Consider the following 20,738-nt stretch of genomic DNA (forward strand, 5'->3'; position numbering starts at 1 on the left):
CAGGATCCTGTAAATCTACTTTAACGTATAAAAATTCCTTTGGAAACTTCCTTTATCTATACCCCCATAAGATACAGGTTGGCAATCATCCCTCCAAGCATATGACTCACCGATATACATCTGAAAAATTTCATGACTGAGTTTTTACTAAACAGTAATAAATAACCTTTTCCTAACAATTGCTAGCCCCCTCAGGATCCCAGGGAACTCTTGTTGTCAAAATACCTGGGAGGCTTATGCTATCCCTAAACCCCTCCCAACTTGAAAGTATATAATGGGCCACTCGTCATGACCCCAGTGCAGCTCTTTCTGCCCACGGGTCCTGTCCCCGAGCTTTAATAAAACCATCTTTTTGCACCAAAGACGTCTTAAGAATTCTTTCTTGGCTGTCGGTTCTGAACCCTAACATCTTTCCTACATCACTCGGCACAATGATGGTGACCTAAGAAGATAATCATATATTTTCTGAATAAAGTCACCTGCCTGGTTCCCCATCTTGGGTCTCACTACTCCCTTGCAAACTCCTTTTGCTGTGTTTAAAAAAAAGAAAAAGGAAAAGAAATAAAAGGCTCAAAATGGAGTCACTTGCCCCCACAACAGCAACCAAAACTTAATTGCATTGCAGGAATGTGGTCTTTAACCAATCTGGAATTTCCTGATCAGCATTACTGAGGTCTTCTGCAAGACAGACCCTAGCCCTTCCCTCAAAAGGTGACCTTGCCTACACCAATCCTTTCTTTTCTTTTGCTAATGACTTCCGTCCTTCCTTCCAACCCTGTTTCTGCCTTTAAAAACCATCCATTTTGTATGGCAACTTGGTGATCCTTTCTACTTGTAGATGGGATGCTGCCTGATTCATGAATCCTTGAATAAAGCCAATTAGATCTTCATATTTACTTACTTGGATTTTGTTTTTTACAGCTGCAATTAAAGTAGTAATTACTTCCAGTTTAATTTATAGTAGGCTGTGCACTTTTTAATGAAACAGTTTTCATTTTAGCATAATTTCTGGCAATTCAGTGACGTAAATATCACATCAATGTTAAACTTTATTTTGCTTGATATTGCTCACTTACCTCACATCAGATCCTTTGATAGAATCAGTGAGTGGTGCTACTTTTAGTTTCCTGAATGCACCACTCATAATTTAGCACATGAAATGACTATGACAAATTCTTACATAACCATCTGAAGCTTAGGGAACTCAAAAAGAAAACAAATGGCCTTTTAAGTGTGCAAGCGCTGAACTCTAAGTCATAATGAGACTCCACACATTATCCAGAAACCCAAAGCATACCAAAGAGCCAAAGTCAATGGAGACATTCTTTGGAAAGGGGAAGTCACAAACGCCTCTCTGGCACATCCATAAATTTGTTGTCTTAACATTGGCGCGGGTGCTGTCATGTTATTTGAAAGCTGATGTGTTTGGGCTGGGAGTGATGTGGGGGCACGCAGGGAGAGGGCTGACTCTGAGAGGCTGAAGAGCGGCATTAGGAACTCTGGAAGAACTGGGAACTGATGGACATTTTGCACAGAGACAATTTCTGACCAAGTCTTTCCAGTGATTTGTAGCTTATACTCAACTATTCATAAGATATTATATCCAGGGCATTATTTTAAATTGATACAGTCTCTTCATTTACAAAATTCATTTATTGCATACTTTTTGTTTAATAGCTGGGAGTCAGAGTGGTAAAGATTTGATTTACCCAAGTGAAAAAAAAAAAAGACTAATATCATTTTGAAGTGCCATTTCCAAAGAATATGCCAATGTTTCAAAGTTAGTGTTTGTGACTTTTAGTTTCGATACAAACATCCTACTCCAAGTGACAAATGACTACATTAAACTCGGGCAATGACCATCACGTAACTGCTGTGACAGGCATGCTGGCATCTGGGCATCTGGGGCTGACACGCACCAAAGAGGTGATTTTATGATAACCTGCCTTTCCATAAATACAAAGGCTCTTAACTCCTCAGCTGCTCCTTGTGACAGAGAGGCTGAAAAGAATCCTTTTCTCAAGTTAGTTTCTACATGGAAGAGGAGAATGTCTTAAGGATATCCTGAAATTCAGAAACAAAACTCTTTGTCAAGACGTCTGTGTACTCTGCAAAGTTGGCAGACGTGTGGCTGTCAATATTTTTAGAGAGAGATGCTTTAGAGACAGGGGATAACTGACCAAGCGAAGATGTTTCAGAACTTATTTTTCCCAAAAAAGGCAAAAAGTATGAAAATCAGCTAACCATCATATTGAGAAGTCAACACCTTCACTTGGGCATTTATGAATATGAAGTCTGTGTGGCAACCCAAAGTGCCACACTCCAATCACCACACTGGAAAAGTCAGCAAAGCCCTCACTAATTCCTATTCCGCTTATTGCTCGGCTCAATCTCAGCACCCTCCACTGATCTTGTACGACGATTCTGTCTTGGACTCATTTCTGCATCTTGAAGATCATTTCTGAAAACAGAAAAAAGGAAACAGCATCTCAGAAAACAATGATCATAATTATTCTACAGCAGCTTCTAGCTGACAAGCGCTTTCACATGTACTATTTCATTTAAACCTCCAAACAGTTCTCTACTCCACTGGCAAGTCTATAATAATTATCATTACTGTTATTATTATACACATTTTGTAACTGAGAACAGTGACTAAGCAAAGACTACAGGCCATAAGTGACAGAAGCAGAAACTGAATCCCTTTCTTCTGAATCAAAATCTAAAATAGCTTTATGCTTTGCTTAACACGAAGAAAACTGCAAAAAAAAAAAAAAAAGTGCTGGTATCCTAACAACAAGACAAAGTCAGTGTCTAACAAAATCATTCTCTTGATCCTGAGAGCTCAGGTTGTAAGGCAGGAAAACAAAATTCCAAAGAAAGATAAGCCCCCCCCCCAAAGAGAGGTGGACCACACAAATTCTCACTTTTTTTTTTTTTTTTTTAAAGATTTTATTTATTTGACAGAGCAAGACAGCGAGAGAGGGAACACAAGCAGGGGGAGTGGGAGAGGGAGAAGCAGGCCTTCCACCAAGCAGGGAGCCAGATGGGGGGCTCGATCCCAGGACCCTGGGGGATCACGACCTGAGCCGAAAGCAGACGCTTAACGACTGAGCCACCCAGGCACCCCCAAATTCTCTCACTTTTGACACAGAACTGGAGAAAGGTGGCTGTTGTACAACCAGGTAAGAGGACATGAGCTAACATTTTAATGAATTCTGAACTATGGGCTAGTACCGAAGGCCCCTGACACAAGGAGAAGCCACATGCACTGGCAAGCTCTTTTCCAGGAGCCTCAAGTCAAGTGCTCATAAGAAAGACTGGGAGCAGGGTGGGGAAACTGAGGAAAGCCCACTTTGGTGGCACAGGATAAAGCTGGTGAATGGGGGTGACAGGGAACAGGCAGAAAGTCCTACGTCTTCCTGGGACTGTTCTCTCCTATGAAGTAAGAGCTTTCAGCTGCTGAGAGAAACTCACTGGCCCATGGGAATCAGGCAAAGATCTACTATCTCTGGAGGAGGGGCAGAATGCCTGAATGGGAAGTCTGCTTGAATGGGAAGAATAAGAAATCATTTGCAAGAACACTGGCAAAGATTCTTTGCTGCTGGGGAAATGGTAGAAATAAAAACCTCTACCTCTGGAGGAAGGGCAGAAAATCATCTTGGGCTGATGATCTCAAACAATACCAAGAAAGGCTTGGGCAAGGCATTCTGACTACCATGGGACGGGGGGAGAGGTGGGCAGAGAAAGCTCCACCCCCAAGATCCAGGCATACAGGGCCTGCCCAAGACCACAGCTGGAACAAGATAACATAGAGCCCCAGCAGGCTCCTACCAGGAGCCAAGCACCAAGTAATAGGCAGTAGCAGTAAACTGCTGACGGAGAGGTCAGGACATGGAGAGATGGCCCTCTGGGATGCAGGCATGCAGACAAGGCTGAAAGGTAAATGAGAACAAAATCATTGAACAAAAGCTTCCCACAATCCAGCCCCCACACTAAGCACAAGGTAAAAGCAGCCCATTGGTTGAGGAACTTGATGCCTCTGATACACTGAAGGTCATGTTAGGAACCAGGAAATTCCAACCTGGGTCAACTCCCCACACTAATGGCCTAAGAGAAGAAGCAGCATGCCCGTTTCCAGGCACAAAGTCTATTTTTACCTCAGTATCTATGGCCCTTCTCAGGATGTCTAGCATCCACACAAAATGCACAATGCACAAAGAAGAAAAACCAAATAAAAAGTCCATTGTCAAGATATAAAGTAACCAAGAGATACAGACAGAATGACCCACATGTTGGAACCATCAGACTAAAACTTTAAATAACTATGATTAATATGGTAAAGGCTCTAGGGATAAGCTGGAGGACATACATGGACAGACGGCTCCAGGGGTGGCTCTGAAAGACAAAGATCGTTACTGTCCCTCCCTCTCTGTACCTCCCAGAGTCTAAGAGGTTCCTCCCCCACTGTCAGCACTGTTGCTTTCTCCACCTCCACAAAATCACAGGTTCCTTTTTATCAGCTGTAACTTTACCTTTTCTTTAATCATCCTCTACTCACACCCAGTCCTTTGACCCAGAAGAGTCAGATGTGAGAGGGTAAGGGCATTTTTATTAACCTTTTCAGAGACTCATTATGTTCCCCACTTTTTTTTTTTTAAGATTTTTTTATTTATTTGACAGAGAGAGAGATACAGTGAGAGAGGGAACACAAGCAGGAGGAGTGGGAGAGGGAGAAGCAGGCTTCCCGCCGAGCAGAGAGCCCAATGTGGGGCTCAATCCCAGGACCCTGGGATCACGACCTGAGCCAAAGGCAGATGCTCAACGACTGAGCCACCCAGGCACCCTTATTTTCCCCACTTTGACCCAGGTGGCCCATAGTAAGAAGGCTCAGTGAGTAGTGTACTCAGCCAAGTCGTCACTAGCCTTTTGATTTAGGACAGTTGGCAAACTCTTTGTGTAAAGGACTAGATATTTTGGGCTCTGAGGGCCATACAGTCTGTCGCAACTACTCAATTCTGTTGTAATGGTGAAAAGAACCGCAGCCAGCAGAAAAACAAATGTGTGTGGCTATGTTCCAATAAAACTTTATTAACAAACAGACAGCAGGCCAGATTTGGCCTATGGGCCATAGTTTGCTGATCCCTGACCTAGAACCATATCAGTCCAGCAAGTGAATCCAACAAGCTGAATCAGAATTAAGTGTGAATCCTCTAGGACCCCTCTTGGCCAAGCTGCTACCCAGACGGTGTACCAATCTGGCCAGTATACGGTTGCTGTTAGGAGAAAGAAACAAGCATCATGCCCAGGAATAATTAAGAAGGAACCCTGAGTTTCTGAAATAGGTAAATATATAACCGCAAAACCCTTTCTGTACTAATCGTTACCCAGAAAGTGGCCAAAAGGAGAGGATTCCGTCCTGGGGACAGCAGCGTTCAGTGACCAAACTTCCTTACTAAGATATGTGGACCAGAAGATGAGGGAGTTGATAATTTTAAAGGAGGCCATTCCAACATTCAATAATATTAGATGCCCGTAGATTGTAGGGAGGATAAAAAGTCCAGTGAATCCCTTGACCATCAGCCCATTATGGATATGTACATGAGTGACCCAGATGGTTCACTCAGCACCCTTCAGGTGTGCAGCCTCAAAGCAGGGGATCTGCCAATCTGTGGCCTTCATAACCACTTTTATGACCTGTTTAACCTTAATTGCCTCTTTAAAGGCTCCATCTCCAAATATAGTCACATTGGAGGTTAGGGCTTCAGCTTATGAATTTTAGAGGGACACAATGCAGTCCATAAGAGCCTCCATGGATCAGGCCATTCAGTTTGACAAGAACCTAGTAGCAAGCAAACAGCTATTTTTCAAAAGGGGTGTAACTGGTAGCTATGCTAGGCTGGTCACAAGTCCAAAATCCCACAGGTTACCTCTAGGTGGAGGTTGCCTCCCTTTCTCAGAGACTCCAATCAGGAAAATCATTAGTCTTACGACTTGTAGCTCTAAGGGGTCATTAGGGTTGTGGGACCTCAAGGGTATTAGCACTTCTCTATGTGTGGCTCTTCCCTATCAGAGAATTTGCTCTGGCACTTATTGGTGGTGGAATTAGGAGTATATAACACATCAATTCCTAAACACATCCAAATTTGCAAACAAAAGTACAATGAATTAGCCCAATGGGCCCCATCTACAAGGTCACATTAGCTTCCCTTCCCGATTGTGAACCTTACCCAAACCCCATAAAGTCAATTCAGGTGCTTCCTTTCCCCACAGGACAGGGTAGGATGGTGAATCTGGTACCTATATCCAACAGAACCATAAAATACCTTCCCAAAGTTCAGAAGCACATCCAGACTGGTACAAATAGCCTTTCATCTCCTTTAGGGACAGGGGAACCTCAACTCCACTTCTTCTTTTTTTTAAGATTTATTTATTATTTGAGAGAGAGAGAACGGGGGGGAGGGGCAGAGGGAGAGGGAGCAAGAATCCCAAAGTGGACTCAATGTTAAGCACAGGGACCAACACGGGGCTTAATCTCATGACCCTGAGATCACAACCTGAGCTGAAACCAAGAGTCAGTTCCTTAACTGAGCGAGCCACCCAAGCACCCCTCAGCTCCAATTCTAATCAACAAAACCAGAATAGCCAAAACAATTCTAAAAAGGAAAAATTTACTGACAACACCAAATGCTGGTGAGGATGTAGAGCAAGAAAAATTCTCATTCACTGCCAGTGGGAATGCAAAATGGCACAGCCATTCTGGAACAAAGTTTGGCAGTTTCTTACAAAATTAAATATAGTCTGACCATACAATCCAGCAACTGTACTCCTTGGTACTTCCCCAAGGGCACTGAAAACTTATTACCACACAAAATCCTGCACTTTGTTTTTAATTAAAATATTATATATATATATTATTATATTATTATATATTATATATATATGTATATATATCACTTTAATCATAATTGCCAAAACCTGGAAGTAACCAAGATGTCCTTCATTAGGTGAATGGATAAATGAACTATAAGACTCCAGACAATGGAATATTATTCAGCACTAAAAAGAAATGAGCTATCAAACCTCAAAAAGACATGGGGCAATCTTAAATGAATATTATTACTAAGTGAAAGTACACTTTGAGAAGTACAATTTGAGAAGGCTACATACTGTAGGATTCCAACTAAATGACATTCTTGAAAAAATAAAACTATAAAGACAGAAAAAAATCAGTGGTTGTCAGGAACTTGGAGAGGAGAGACGAACAGGTGGAACATAAAGGATTTTTAGGGCAGGGAAACTATTCTGTACACTATAATGGTGGATACATGTCATTATACATTTGTTAAGACCCATACACTATAAAATACAAAAAATGAACTCTGATGTAAACTGGAAAAGGAAAGTTAGAGGCCTCATACTAGCTGATTTCATAACATTATAAAGCTGCAGTAATGGTGCTCGCTTCGGCAGCACATATACTAAAAAAAAAGCTGCAGTAATGAAGACAGTGTGTGTTATTGGTGAAAAGGCAAACATATAGATCAATAGGGCAAAACAATGATTCCTGAAATAGACCCACACATATATATCCAATTGATTTTTGATTAAGGTACCAAAGTTATCCTACATGTAGAAGAGAAAAATTGAACTTCAATCCATACTGTGCACCATTTATAAAAATCAACTTGAAATAGATTATAGACTTAAATGTAAACCCTAAAACTTCTAGAACATAACAGAAAACCATTGGGTTAGGTAAAGATTTCCTAGATAGGACACAAAAAAGCACCATATGTAAAAGAAAAGAAAAAATTGATAAATCAGATTTCATCAAAATTTAAAATTGCTCTTTGAAAAACTCTATCAAGAAAATGAAAAGGCAAGCCATAAAGTGGAAGAAAATATTTGCAAAACACGTTTCTGATAAAGAACTCATAAATCTCAAAAGTAAAAAACCACCCAATTTATAAAGGGGCAGAAAATTTGAGGAAGCACTTCAACAAAAGACATAGGGATGGCAAATATGCATGTGAAAGGAAGTTCAACATCATCAATCCTTAGGGAAATACAAATTAAAATGACAAAAAAAAAATACTACTGTAACTCTATTAAAATGGCTTTAAAAATAAAGAGCATAACCAAGTACTGGCCAAGATATGGAACAACCAGAACTCTCATATATTGCTGGTGGAATACAGCTGGGCAGTTTCTTATCAACTGAACATACACTTACCATATGATGCCATTCCTAGGTATTTACCAAAGAAAAATGAAAACTTATGTCCACACACAATACTGCACTCAAATCCTTCCAGCAGTTTTATTCATAATCCCCCAAATCTGGAAACCCAAATACACCCATCAGCTGTTGAATGGGTAAACAAAATGTGTTGCAAATGAATTCTCATGGGGTTAAGATGAAATTCAGATTAACAGAAAATTATTCTTTTCTGATTTTATAAGAATATTACAGAAAGCTATTTCCTAAAATTTCCTCTTTAAGGCACTGTGAGATGAAGAGTTAAAACAATTCATAAGTGCAATCCTTATCCATTCACAGGTTCTTGAAGCCACAGAAGCTGTGTCACTAACAGCTAGAATCCACTAATGAGTGTATTCAGATCTAATAAACATTGACTGACATATTCACTCACTCATATACTTACTGAGTGCCCATTATGGGCCACCCAGGCACTATGCTACACACATGAAGATTCAAGGTCCAGTGCACATGCTCTCTAGAAAGGCAGTCAAGTGGTAAGTGCAGAGTGCTGCAGGAGCAGACTCAGGGCTTCTGAATGGAATGGTGGAGAAAGGAATGACAATTCCCATCTAGATGAGGAAAAGGGAAAAGGCAACTGAGGCAGAAGCAAAGGCACTGAAGCAAGGTAACAAGACTCTCTGAGGTGACTGTGAGTAGTTCAGCTTAGCTGAAACAAGGAATTGTGGGGTGCAGAGGGGATGCACGCATATGAAATTCCATGAGCCAGTAGGTAGGCTGGGGCCATGACAGTACGAGCCTTGGATGCTGGCGAGTCCCTGAAGGACTTTAAACTCCAACAGGAAGAACAAAGTGTGTTTCATATCTCACCGGCCGAATGACCTGTAACGACTAGAGGCAGAGAGGCACAGATGGCTGCTGCAGCAAAGCTAGAGAGAAGAGCAAAGGGCCTGTAGCCAGCTGTGGCACAAAGGGCTGACGGAGATACCACGGAGGGGCAACTATTGGGCCCCACCCCAAATCTACTGAATCACTCTTTGAATTGGGTAAAGTCCAATAATCTGTGTTTTAACAAGTCCTTCAGATGTCTGTGATGCATATTGAGGTCTGAGCACCACTTACCTATATGACTTTTGCAGCTGACTGAATATGAGAGGTCAGGGCGAGTGAGAGGTTGAAAATGATTCCTAGGTGTCTGGCTTGAACAGTGGGGCAGACTACCATACTCCATTCACTGAGACAGGGGACAGCGGAGGCCCAGCAGCTCTGGAGAGAAGGGACTTAGACTCTCTGGGGCAGACAGATTTTCCTCACATTTTATATATTAAACAAATTGAAACCTAGAAATGTGAAATGATATACCAGGACCATTTCTCTTACTGTTTTCATCCTGTTTGATGTAAATATATTTTATTAGGTCAAAACAGTAAGATGAACTAGTATTTATAGACATAAGAACCCAAGGCCAGTCTGTAGAAAATAGTTTTTGGTTTTTTGCTGCTTATGAAAATATTGCTTTATATGGAGCACTATATGTTGCTAACAGAACCTCTCAATCATTTATGGAATTGAGAAAGAGAATTATGGAATTTAGATTCCATTCTCTTAAATGGAATCTAATTCCATTGGAACTGAAATAGTATGTTCTAGGACTAACATCTCAAATATGCCACTTGTGGTACGACAAAACATGCCTATAAGCTTAAGGTATAGAACTGCCAATTTTTGTTTAAAAGTAAAGCTATGGAGGCTTTTCCTGATTCTGCCTCTAAAGCCACATTATGGCATAAGCTTGTTTGAACTGTTCTATGCTCAGCTGAATTCAGGAGGCCTGGATTCTGATCTTGGCAGTGTCACTAACTAGCTGTGGACCTTGACCTGCTCAATTTACCACTCTGAAGTCCAGCTTCCTTCTCTATAACATGAAGGGATTAGATGAGATGAACACTTAGGTCCTTCTAGCTGTAACATTTATTATCTATGAGGATCAATCAATGTCCTTGGTCTTCTAAGTGCTTTCTTATAATGATGACTTTTGGAGGCCATCATTATTGAGAATGGGCTTGGGTGCAGGAACTCTGGCTACAATGTGTCATAGCCATTGGTGTCAGGTTTAGTTCAGCATGAACAGGATGATTCCTGGTACAAGAGGAAATAGTTAGCTAAGCAGTGGCCTTCTTTCCCAAAATGCAAAGTTAAATAATGCGTAGGTGAGAGTAATGCAGCCAAAATCTCAAACTTTCATAAAACATTACTGTTTGAACCACCAAATATCTCATTGGCCTGATAAACCTCCTCATAATGCTTTCCCTGGATACAGCACACTTCCCATTCTCCCAGTGATTCAGCTATGAAACTACAAAATCTCAGCACAGTAAACTTCTCCTTCTTTGTAAAGATAGTATACAGCTTAATGGTCCAAAGAGCTGACTTTTGGCACATTGGTTACAATCTTAGCTCCATCACTTACCACTTACTGCTGAGTGAACTTGGGATGGAAATTTACCTCTTCGAGCCTCAAAGAGGCTTTAAAAAAGGTGAAGAGGTCAACAGTATCAAATCTGCTAAGGCAATGAAGGTTTTGACTATGGATTTAGCAACATGGAGTTCTTTGATGACCTTAGTGAAAATGATTTCAGATGAATGATGGAACTGGCTGAGAATGTGGAAGAGTAAGGAGATAAGGAAGTGGAAAATGCAGGTAGAGACCATCCATTAAGAAAGGAAGGAAAGATAAAACAGTGGCTGCAGGATGAGATGGAGTGAGAGGAGAGACTGAATGAGGTGTTATTTGTTGCTTGGCTGGTTTTAAGAAAGAAAGATTTAAGCAGGCTGAAAACCTAATGACAAAGATACAGCTGAAAGGGAGAGGATGCCAGACAAAGAAGGTTCCTGACAAATGGGTAGGAATGAGGGAGGAGGAATTAGCCTCTGATAAGACATCCCTTTATTATAAAAGGAGGCAATTATAAAATGAGGAATAAAATATGTATACATATAGGCACATTTATACATTTGGTGTTGGAAAGATGAGGACTCCCACATAATGGCTTCTATTTTCTCTACAAAGGAAGAGAAAAGGTCTCCAGCTGGGGGTGCAGCCACTGGAAAGAGGTGAGGTTTCAAATAATCCTTGTGAAGAACCAGACAAAGAAATGACCACAGAAACAGTAAAACTAGGCAGTTTGGAGGGCCCACTGAAGTGTAATCACAAAATTACAGTGGAACAAAGCTTCCCCATTGTACTGCAGATCACTCCTGCAAGTGGAGATTGAGAATGTAATATTCTTTGGCATCGTTCCTTTCCTCCTTACCTACCAATAGGACCTGGAATAGGTCCCCTCCACCACTCTAATTTCCCAGAACAGATTCCTAAATGCTAACCGGAGAAGGAATCAAAATGCATTTATTCTACACTAAACACTTTTGACTGGGAACATCTAGGAAAGGACTCAAAGTTTATAAACACTCTGAGCACAGTGCTTACGGCTAAACTGTTAATTTCTCACTGGAACAATCTGTCTTTAGAAAAACAACTTCTGACAAGTAATCAGAGTTATTACAGTAGGATTCCCTTTCTAAGCAAAAATGTATAGAAACAAACAAGTAGTAAACTGGAAATCTTTACCTTAACATGTGTGAATTATTACCTTCTTAAATCAGAAAGCACAAATACTCTTTTGTTTGAAAATCAACAGCATGGAATTATAATTTCTCAAAGTACACACTTATTTCTTGATGATGAGAACTCACCTATGTGATGCTTCCCAGGCTTCCTCTTCTTCTAAAAGATCTCTTATGATGTCTGAACTGGAACTAAAACGACATGTACATCAATATTGTCAGACAATAAAAAGACCATATGGTTCCATTTATATGAAATTCTAGAAAATGCAAACTAATCTCTAGTGACAGAAAGCAAACTAACAGACCAGTGATTACCTGCAGGGGCAGGGGGTGAGCAAGGAGAGATTACAAAGTGGCACAAGGAAACTGTGGGAGTGGATACGTTCATCATCTTGATTGTGAAGATGATTTCATAGCTGTATACATGTATCAAAACTCATCAAACTGTGTGTTTTAAATATTTGCAGTTTTTTATATATCAATTTCAATAAAGGTATAAAAAACAATAAACTAGCAATAAAAAATCATTAAAGCTTAAATAAATCTGTCAACATAAAACCTGCATACAAATACAATATAGTCGCAAGCCTTTTTAATCTCCCATGGCAACCAAAGATCAAACTGTGTTTTAAAAACTGCACTCTACTAATGAGATTCATAAAGAGACATTAAGTTCCTAAGTGGCTTTTAGTCCCTTTGTAACCAAAGTAAAGTAAAATTTAATTAATTTCAACTGTGCTAATAATGGAATTCGTTAAAATGCAACTTGGCTTAAAGCGTTGCATAATCTTTGGTCTATCTGCTCAGGGTACAGGGTAAAATAAGGTTATAGAGGGCATATATTATCTCTTTAAAAGAAAGAAGTGTTCCAAGGCTTTTAGCATCTTGTTCTTACCCAAATAAATTCTTACCAAATGAAAAGAAAAAAAAGATGTACATCAATAGCAAAAAAAGCATTTCTTTAGGCATCCAAGAAAAAGAATGTGAAGGGCATTACATGAGACAACTCAGAAATAAGAGTCACTACCGCAGGGTGGAGAAGGCTAAAAAAATGGAATAACTTTCTCCTGGATGAGAAACAACAGGACTGGCTATGTCTGTGCCAATCATCTTCTAATGATACTCAGATAACGAAAGTCTAAAAATTATGGAGACATAAAGTGCCAATGAATCATTCTCAACAGTTACTGACAAATCACTTTGAAGCAATGTTTGCCTGTGGTACATGAAAACAAGCCACAACCATCAATCAACACTGCTCGGTGCCAGATATTTTTCTCAAGGGGTACTGCCCAAATTCCAAGCCTCTCAAGGAGCTACATGCAGGAGCCCTTCTGACTATGGTTCACATGTATAACGGCCTGTGTGGGGCAATTCCATGTAGTGACCCTCCAATATAGCTAGCTCAGTGGTTCTTAGGCATTTCAGGATAAGGATCCTCATACGTTTAGTATTGGTGGCTTGAGAAAATACATAACAAAGTATTATAAAATTAGTAATACTTTTAGTCTATATTTTATTCATTATAGTGGCACATGCTGGACAGTGAAAAAACAGTAGTACCTACATTTGTGGGACACTCTTTATTATGTCCAAAGAGAATTCCTTTTTTTTTTTTTTAGATTTGATTTATTTATTTGAAAGAGAGAGAGAATGAGAGAGAGAGAGCATGGGGTGGGGGGGGGGGGGGTGTCAGAGGGAGAAGCAGGCTCCCTGCCGAGCAGGGAGCCCGACCCAGGACTCGATCTTGGGACTCTGGGATCATGACCTGAGCCGAAGGCAGACGTTTAATAGATGAGCCACCCAGGCACCCCAAAACTGAAATTGTTTTAATGTAACTTTTTTTTCTCTTCTCTCTCCTGTCTGATACCATCACCCACTCTTCTTTACCTGGACAGAGCTAAGGCAGTGTTTCTCAACCCTTTTCCTTATCATTTCCCACCTAAGGAGTTTTTTTAGGCTTTTTCTTTTTTCATAATTGCCCTTCCATGAGATTTTAATACTGAAGCATAATGTGTACCTGTTTATATATTGTATGTGTGTGTCTGTGTATATATATGCTTTATACACAGAGTAGGTTGGTTTTTTGTTTATGTGTGTGTGTTTTGGTCATCCAGCCTCCTCGCTGCCAAGAACCAAGTTCCATCCACTAGGGAGCTCCTATCAAGAATCCATGAGCTAAGGGAATGGAGGTTAAAGGGTGGTCATGCAGCTCTGGGTCCTGGTAGGTGTCACAGGGCTAGAAGAAATAAAGTGTGCTTTTTGCCAACACCCCCAACACACACATACAATTTTTTTTTTTTTAAACAGGAAGGTTACAAAGCATCCCTCCTGTTCTAGCTAAGTAAGCAGGACAGCTAGGCCTGTCAACTAACCTAGTAGTCCTGTGGTCAGTTTACCTAGGGGTTTTCAAATCACCAGTAGAAATCACTGATTTGTTAAAGGAAAATATTTGCGGTACATTAGTGACATAAACCTAAGCGGTTTTTGCTACACTACCTCAGTGAAAACAGATGGTAGAGGAGGTTCACAAAAAACACTTCTCAAAAATGGTCTGCAATCTCCTCTTGCTCTGTGACTTCAATACCCCTGACCAGACATGCTGCCCAGCTCCCGACTTCCTCAGTTCTCACCACCTTTCCTTCCTTTCCACCCCAGCTTAGTCACTGACCTGAATGACATACACTTTGGAAGGTCTGAACTTTACCTACAGTGATGTTTCAGGATTATCTGCTATATCTGCTACTCCGATTCTAGTCACCACTAAGAAACTGAAAGTTGGGGTGCCTGGATGGCTCAGTCAGTTGAGTCTCAGATTCTTGATTTCAGCTAAGGTCATGATCTCAGAGTTATGAGATCAAGCCCCAGGTCAGCCTCCGTGCTGGGTGTGGCACCTGCTTAAGATTCTCTCTCTCCCTCTTCCTCTGGCCCTCACCCCTCCCCCCAAAAAACTAAGAGTTAACGCTAGTACAATTAAAACAGCAGAGAGACTTGTTGGTTCCTTTTCAAAGTAATGCATTCACCAGGTGATATTCTATTTAAAAACCGCCTTCCCAAAATTATACATACAGTTTCACAAAAGGGATTTTACAAACAGACAACTGGGCACAATAGTATTACTCACAGATCTCTTCCTTGTGGATAGAAGTAATTAATATTTTTGAATACTATGCCTTGGAGATCAAAAATTCCTTTCATATACTTTCAAGACATCTAAAAAATCCTCCACAGGAGAAAATAAATCACTCACTCTGGTATACACGGGGTCAGAACATATACGAGCCTACACAGTTGTAGCTTTTCATTCTCAGACAAGAACTGTGTCAGCGTAAATTTCAGCTCCTCTCTTATTTGGGTTTGCACATTCTGGTAGACCATGTTTTAAGAAGCTGGATGAATATGAGGTCAGGTACATGAAAGTCAAAGGTCTCTGTATAGGGTGTTTAAACTGTGCTCTCTGATGTTACCATTAGTCCAGGCTAGAGCAGAAATTATTCTATAGATTAAATACACATGAGAAGGACTCACCGACAAAAATATTAATCTTGAATTCTATGGAATTCCCAACCTCTGTTCAGGAAGATTCTAGTAGATCTATTTAGAACACCCACACTTAATTTTCATACCATTTAACCTTTATTTTCAGCTCAAACTTTCAGAACTGTAAGCTAAACTCTTTTTGGTTTGTTGGGCTTGGGCCTAACTGGTCTTTCTATAATGTTTTACTCTTGTTATTCTCTCACCAAAAGCAGTAGCACAACATTTTAACAGGCAAAGGAAAGCACTTTTTGAGTATTTCTTTTGCAGTATCTTATTTCATCTTACTAGTCAAAATTTTACCACGAAAGCTGAAAAGATCCCTAACACCTCTCACAATGGTATGACTGATAAGACTACTCAGAGGATAAGAAATCACAGATTTTAGTGTCAAACAGAGTCGAGTTTCAGTGCTGTTTCTGTCGCTTAATATGTAATACTGGGCAAGTTACTTAGTTTTTCCAAGTCTTAATATTCTCACGGGTAAGGTCAGGATGGTAACACATATAGTTCATGGGGATATTTTAAAGATTAATCAATATAACATACAGAATGGTTAGCACAGAGCTTAGCACATAGTAAGTGTTCAATAAATAATGCTTCCATTTTCATATAACAAATCTGGGTCTGAATTACATGAATAACTGCCTCAGCACTATGCTTCCATTTGCACTAGGAAAATTGATCACTATGTGCTCTATTTTAACCTTTGATTTCCACTGTTTCTATGACACCAGAGTGCAAATTCATCAGAACTTGTTATTTATCCAGCATGGCAGGTACACAAGGTACCGTGGGGTAGAAAAAATGCAACATCTGCTATAAAAAGTCCTGTGGATTAAAGATTACTTACAAGTGGGAGTTTTCTATTATCTAATAGTTACTCCACCAGCCTCCCCCACAAGCCCAACTCTTCTCATAATTGTGGCATTAACCTGAGAGTGCTTAAGTATATCAAACGCAAAAACAAAACCAAAAAACTCCTTAAGGATAGACCACTGGAGGACTGATGGAGAGCACACAGTGCCACCAGACAATGGTATTCAACTAAATGCTACCGGCTCCCATGAATCCTTCCTCAAACCCTTCTTTTTAGTAATTTGTTCTTATTCTACAGGATAAGTAGCAGCTTATATGCCTAATATGTTAGCAGCAAGCTAACACTAAAATGTTAGAATAGTAAACATCCTATGTTCAAACAAGAAATCATTCAATGTTGACAATGACAAAAATAACCATTTTTTGAGCAACTACTTCTACAAACCACTGTAATAATTCACCAAATGTGCATTAGCTTTAATTCATATAAGCAGCCTAGATTTTATCCCCACAGATGGACAAAGGATCAGAGACATTGAGGTAAGTAAAAAACAAAAAAAAACAAAAAAACAAAAAACAGAGATATGAATGCAAAGCTCATCTTCTTTTTACCACACTGTGCTGCTTCAAATAGTTGCAGAATGAAAAATGCTATTAATCTACGAGAGTTAAAAAATACTACTTCCTATACACTCATCAATAAGGTTTATCAGACAACCATCAACAAGGCTCATGGATAAAGCAGAGCTAAGAGTTTCACTGCTCTCCATTACATCTAGAAAAATATAAAATGAAGCTAGCTTCAGATACAAGAACAAGAACTTTTTTATCAAGTAAAACTTGGTAAATCCTTAAGAAGAGATGAAGCAAACCTTACCTAAAACTAAGGTTATGTTCAATTTACATAGCATTCACAATATATAATCATCTCATTTGTTTTTTAGAATCACCCAGGGAGGTTAACCCGGCAAAAAACTATCCTTCCATTTTATCAACAGGCCAAGTGAAGCCCAAGGAAATTAATCCAACAATCAGCCACATGCCCAGAACCATTCTAGAGTCAGAAAACCATGACTGAGATGAACTTCCACAAACACCTGCCTGCTAGGTATGGGGATCTCACAGACACACATACATTTCAAGGACTTGATGTCATAATATCTTAGGGGAGGATACATTCCCCCCCAGCACAATGTTGCATTCATCCAAAGGACAGTAAGCTCATTTATCACCTAGTTTAAGCTCTTTTGAAAACACAAAAGATGTGACAGAACTATTCTATGTCCCCACATTTCTCTAAAAATTTCAACAAATAAAAATCACCACCTGAAACACAGTGAACCATTTAGCTTTCAGAGGTATTTTGAAGTTTATAAATGTTCCCAGAAAAAAATGCTATAATAAAGTACAAACAGTAATGTATATTAGTAGAAAAAGATTTTGTGGTGGCAACATTAAATTCAATAAATGTCACATTCTTAGAAGTTAAAAAACCAAATGTAATGTCAACCTTCCAAAAGCAACCATGAATTTTTAAAAATACAAGGTATCACTGAATTATAGTAACATAACTTACATTATTGTTTACTTTGATGTTTTCTTTAGATACTGTTTTCTCTTGACCAGAAACATAAACTTATTAAGCAATTTTTCAAATAATGCCAATGTCCCCTAAATTATAAAATCTTATTAATATCTTTGTCTTACCTTACTGCCTGCATCATCAAACTTCATTAACCAATTTATAATAACATTGATGATAACAATGATTTCCAAAACTTTATTTTAAGATTTTATTTATTTATTTGACAGAGAGAGAGAGAGAGAGAGAGAGAGAGAGAGCAAGAGAGCACAAGCAGGAGGAGCAGCAGGTAGAGGGAGAAGCAGACTCCCAGCGGAGCAGGGAGCCCAACGCAAGACTTGATCCCAGGACCCTGGGATCATGACCTGAGTCAAAGGCAGACGCTTAACTGACTGAGCCACCCAGGTGTCCACAAAACTTTATTTTAAAGAGTACAGACTATTTTCTGTTTAAAGTAGATTAAGATATTTACAGGGTTCAAAATCAAAATGACATAAAAAGATGTACACTGAGAAGTCTCACACTCTCCTCACTCCCCTGCCAACCCATTCCCCCCTTGTCTCCAAAATGTAATCACTTATTAGTCTGTTTATTCTTCTGGTGTTACACTATCCCCTACCCCCTTTCGGAAAGGAAACCACATACTATCTATGCTGTTTTGAACAATGGTCTTTTCACTTACAAATCTATCCTGGAACTCTCTCTGTCATCAAGCACACAGAGATTGTCCTTTTGAACAACCACACAGTTATTCATTGTATGGCTGTAGTTTAATCAACCAGCCCCAATGATAAATACTTGAGTAGTTTCTAGGCTTTTGTTATTATGTAAACAATGAATAACCTTGTGTGTAAGTCACTGTGTATATGTGCAGGTGGAATCTGGAGGACAAATTAATCGAATACTGGCTAAAAGGCAAAACAATAGTACTTTTGGTTGATCTCATCAGATTCCTCTCCTTAGAAATGGTATTATGTAGCACCAGCCAGTAATAAATGAGAGTGTCTGTTTCCCCACAGCCTTACAGCAGAGGATGCAAGCAAATGTTAAGATTTTTTGCCAACCTACCAGGTGAGAATTGGATTTAATTTGTATTTCTCTTTCACCAAACCATCTCTGTTCATGACTTTCTCCTGGGTTTGTGGGTCCTTTCCTTATCAGTCTCTAGATGCTCAAAAAGACTATCTACTCCTGAATATTTTTTTAAAAGGTACTATTAAGCCTCTCTCTAATATATGTTAAGAAAAAGTATTAGCATGTGTTCTTTCATTGTCAAAACATTTCTATTAAGTTATATACCGAAGTTGAACATTATTTCTTTAAAGCTACATATTTGACATTTTCTTGGTTGATGAGAAAGAATTCCAAGCATTGTTATATTTATCTTAATTTTTCTGGTTGCAATTCAATATCAAATTTGTCTGATTCTTTCTAGTATGCCACACTATCCTCTATAATTAATGCAGGAACTCTGGCTAACCAAAATTGACTACCACTCTGAGCTGTACATCAGCAACTAAACATGGCAGAAAAAAACCAAAACCAAACAAAACATCTATTTATCTGATTTTATCTGCTAACTAATCTCATTTAAAATTCTTGACCGCAAATCTGAAATGGACAATCCTTGCTACCAGGCAATCCTACAATACTTACCTGGCATGTTCTGCTTCCCATTCTCAAAAGGACTCATACCTTCCCAAATCGCCTATTCACCACCCTACCCCCACTCTCAGCTGATGAACCTGTCTTAGTTAGCTACATTAAGAAAATAAAAGCCGGGGCGCCTGGGTGGCTCAGTCATTAGGCATCTGCCTTCGGCTCAGGTCGTGATCCCAGGGTCCTGGGATCAGCCCGCATCCAGCTCCCTGCTCGGCGGGAAGCCTGCTTCTCCCTCTCCCACTCCCCCTGCTTGTGATCCCTCTCTCGGTGTGTCTCTCTCTGTCAAATAAATAGATAAAATCTTAAAAAAAAAAAAGAAAAGAAAAGCCATCAGGCAGACTTGCTGGTCATGCCTTGATCAGATGCTTACTAAGGACTAAATTGCTAAAACTATTCACCCAGTTGCTAAAGACAAAAATTTAGGATTCATCCCTGATGCTGAGCTTTTCCTTGCTCACCATATACAAACCATCTCCAAGTTCTGCAGCTCCTACCTCCAAAATATATCCCCAATTCCACCTATTTCTATCTTTACTCATATGCAGATACACCCCACCACAAACCGTAGAATGGATTGCTACAAAAGCTTCACCTTCAGCCACCACCCCCCATCCATTCTCACAACATCTGGAGTCATCCTTTTAAAACATATAAAAAAACCGTATCAGATCAGAACAATATTAATAAGTCATTTGTTCTCTAAATTGATCTGCAGATTCAACTGAATCTCAACCAAAATTCCTTTCTTGTTATGGAAACTGACAAGCTGATTTTAAAGTTTATATGCAGATGCAAAGGACCTAAAAGAGCCAAAATAATTTTGAAGGCCATGGCAGGCACCTCTGGCCTCCAGCATCATCTCTTCATGACACACAAATACTACCATTTTCTGTGTGCCAAGAAGAAGGGTTAGGAAACACTGTATTAAAGAGAGAAGCAGACCTTTAGGTCAATCTCTTTAAATTTTTATAAAAAGTGAAGAAAAGTACTGTGTGTTGGTTTTTTTAAGAAAGAGAAATAAAAGGACATTAGGTTAATTCCAAATGTTGGAATCCTCTTGGCTGTCTGGAAAAATTCAATTTCAAAATACAATTAAATATGTATGCTTATGTTTTACTTACAAACTTAAGAAACAAAAGAAGACATCAACTCTGAGAGTCTAATGTAAGGGAAAATTTTTCTAATTAGCAAAATTTTCACTGCTATAACTAGATACTGAATCAAACTCTCAAGTTAAATGGCAGGGGGGCAAAATCATGATGCTTCATTTTGTTTTTATTCTTTACA

At 39.5% G+C, this 20,738-nt stretch overlaps 1 protein-coding gene across 1 annotated transcript in view; it reads right to left on the reverse strand.

Moving 5' to 3' along the window:
* Positions 1-344: 344 nt before the first annotated feature.
* Positions 345-20,738, reverse strand: part of RAD18 (RAD18 E3 ubiquitin protein ligase) — a 109,681-nt gene continuing 89,287 nt past the window's right edge. The window contains exons 12-13 of the mRNA XM_027584941.2: positions 11,978-12,040; positions 345-2,461 (exon numbers count right to left, since the gene is read on the reverse strand). Of these exons, the coding sequence (XP_027440742.1) occupies positions 2,359-2,461; positions 11,978-12,040 (166 nt within the window). The 3' untranslated portion in view covers positions 345-2,358. The remainder of the gene's footprint in view (positions 2,462-11,977; positions 12,041-20,738) is intronic.

Source organism: Zalophus californianus, chromosome 1 (assembly GCF_009762305.2).
Source record: "Zalophus californianus isolate mZalCal1 chromosome 1, mZalCal1.pri.v2, whole genome shotgun sequence".
NCBI classification, from domain to species: Eukaryota; Metazoa; Chordata; class Mammalia; order Carnivora; family Otariidae; genus Zalophus; species Zalophus californianus.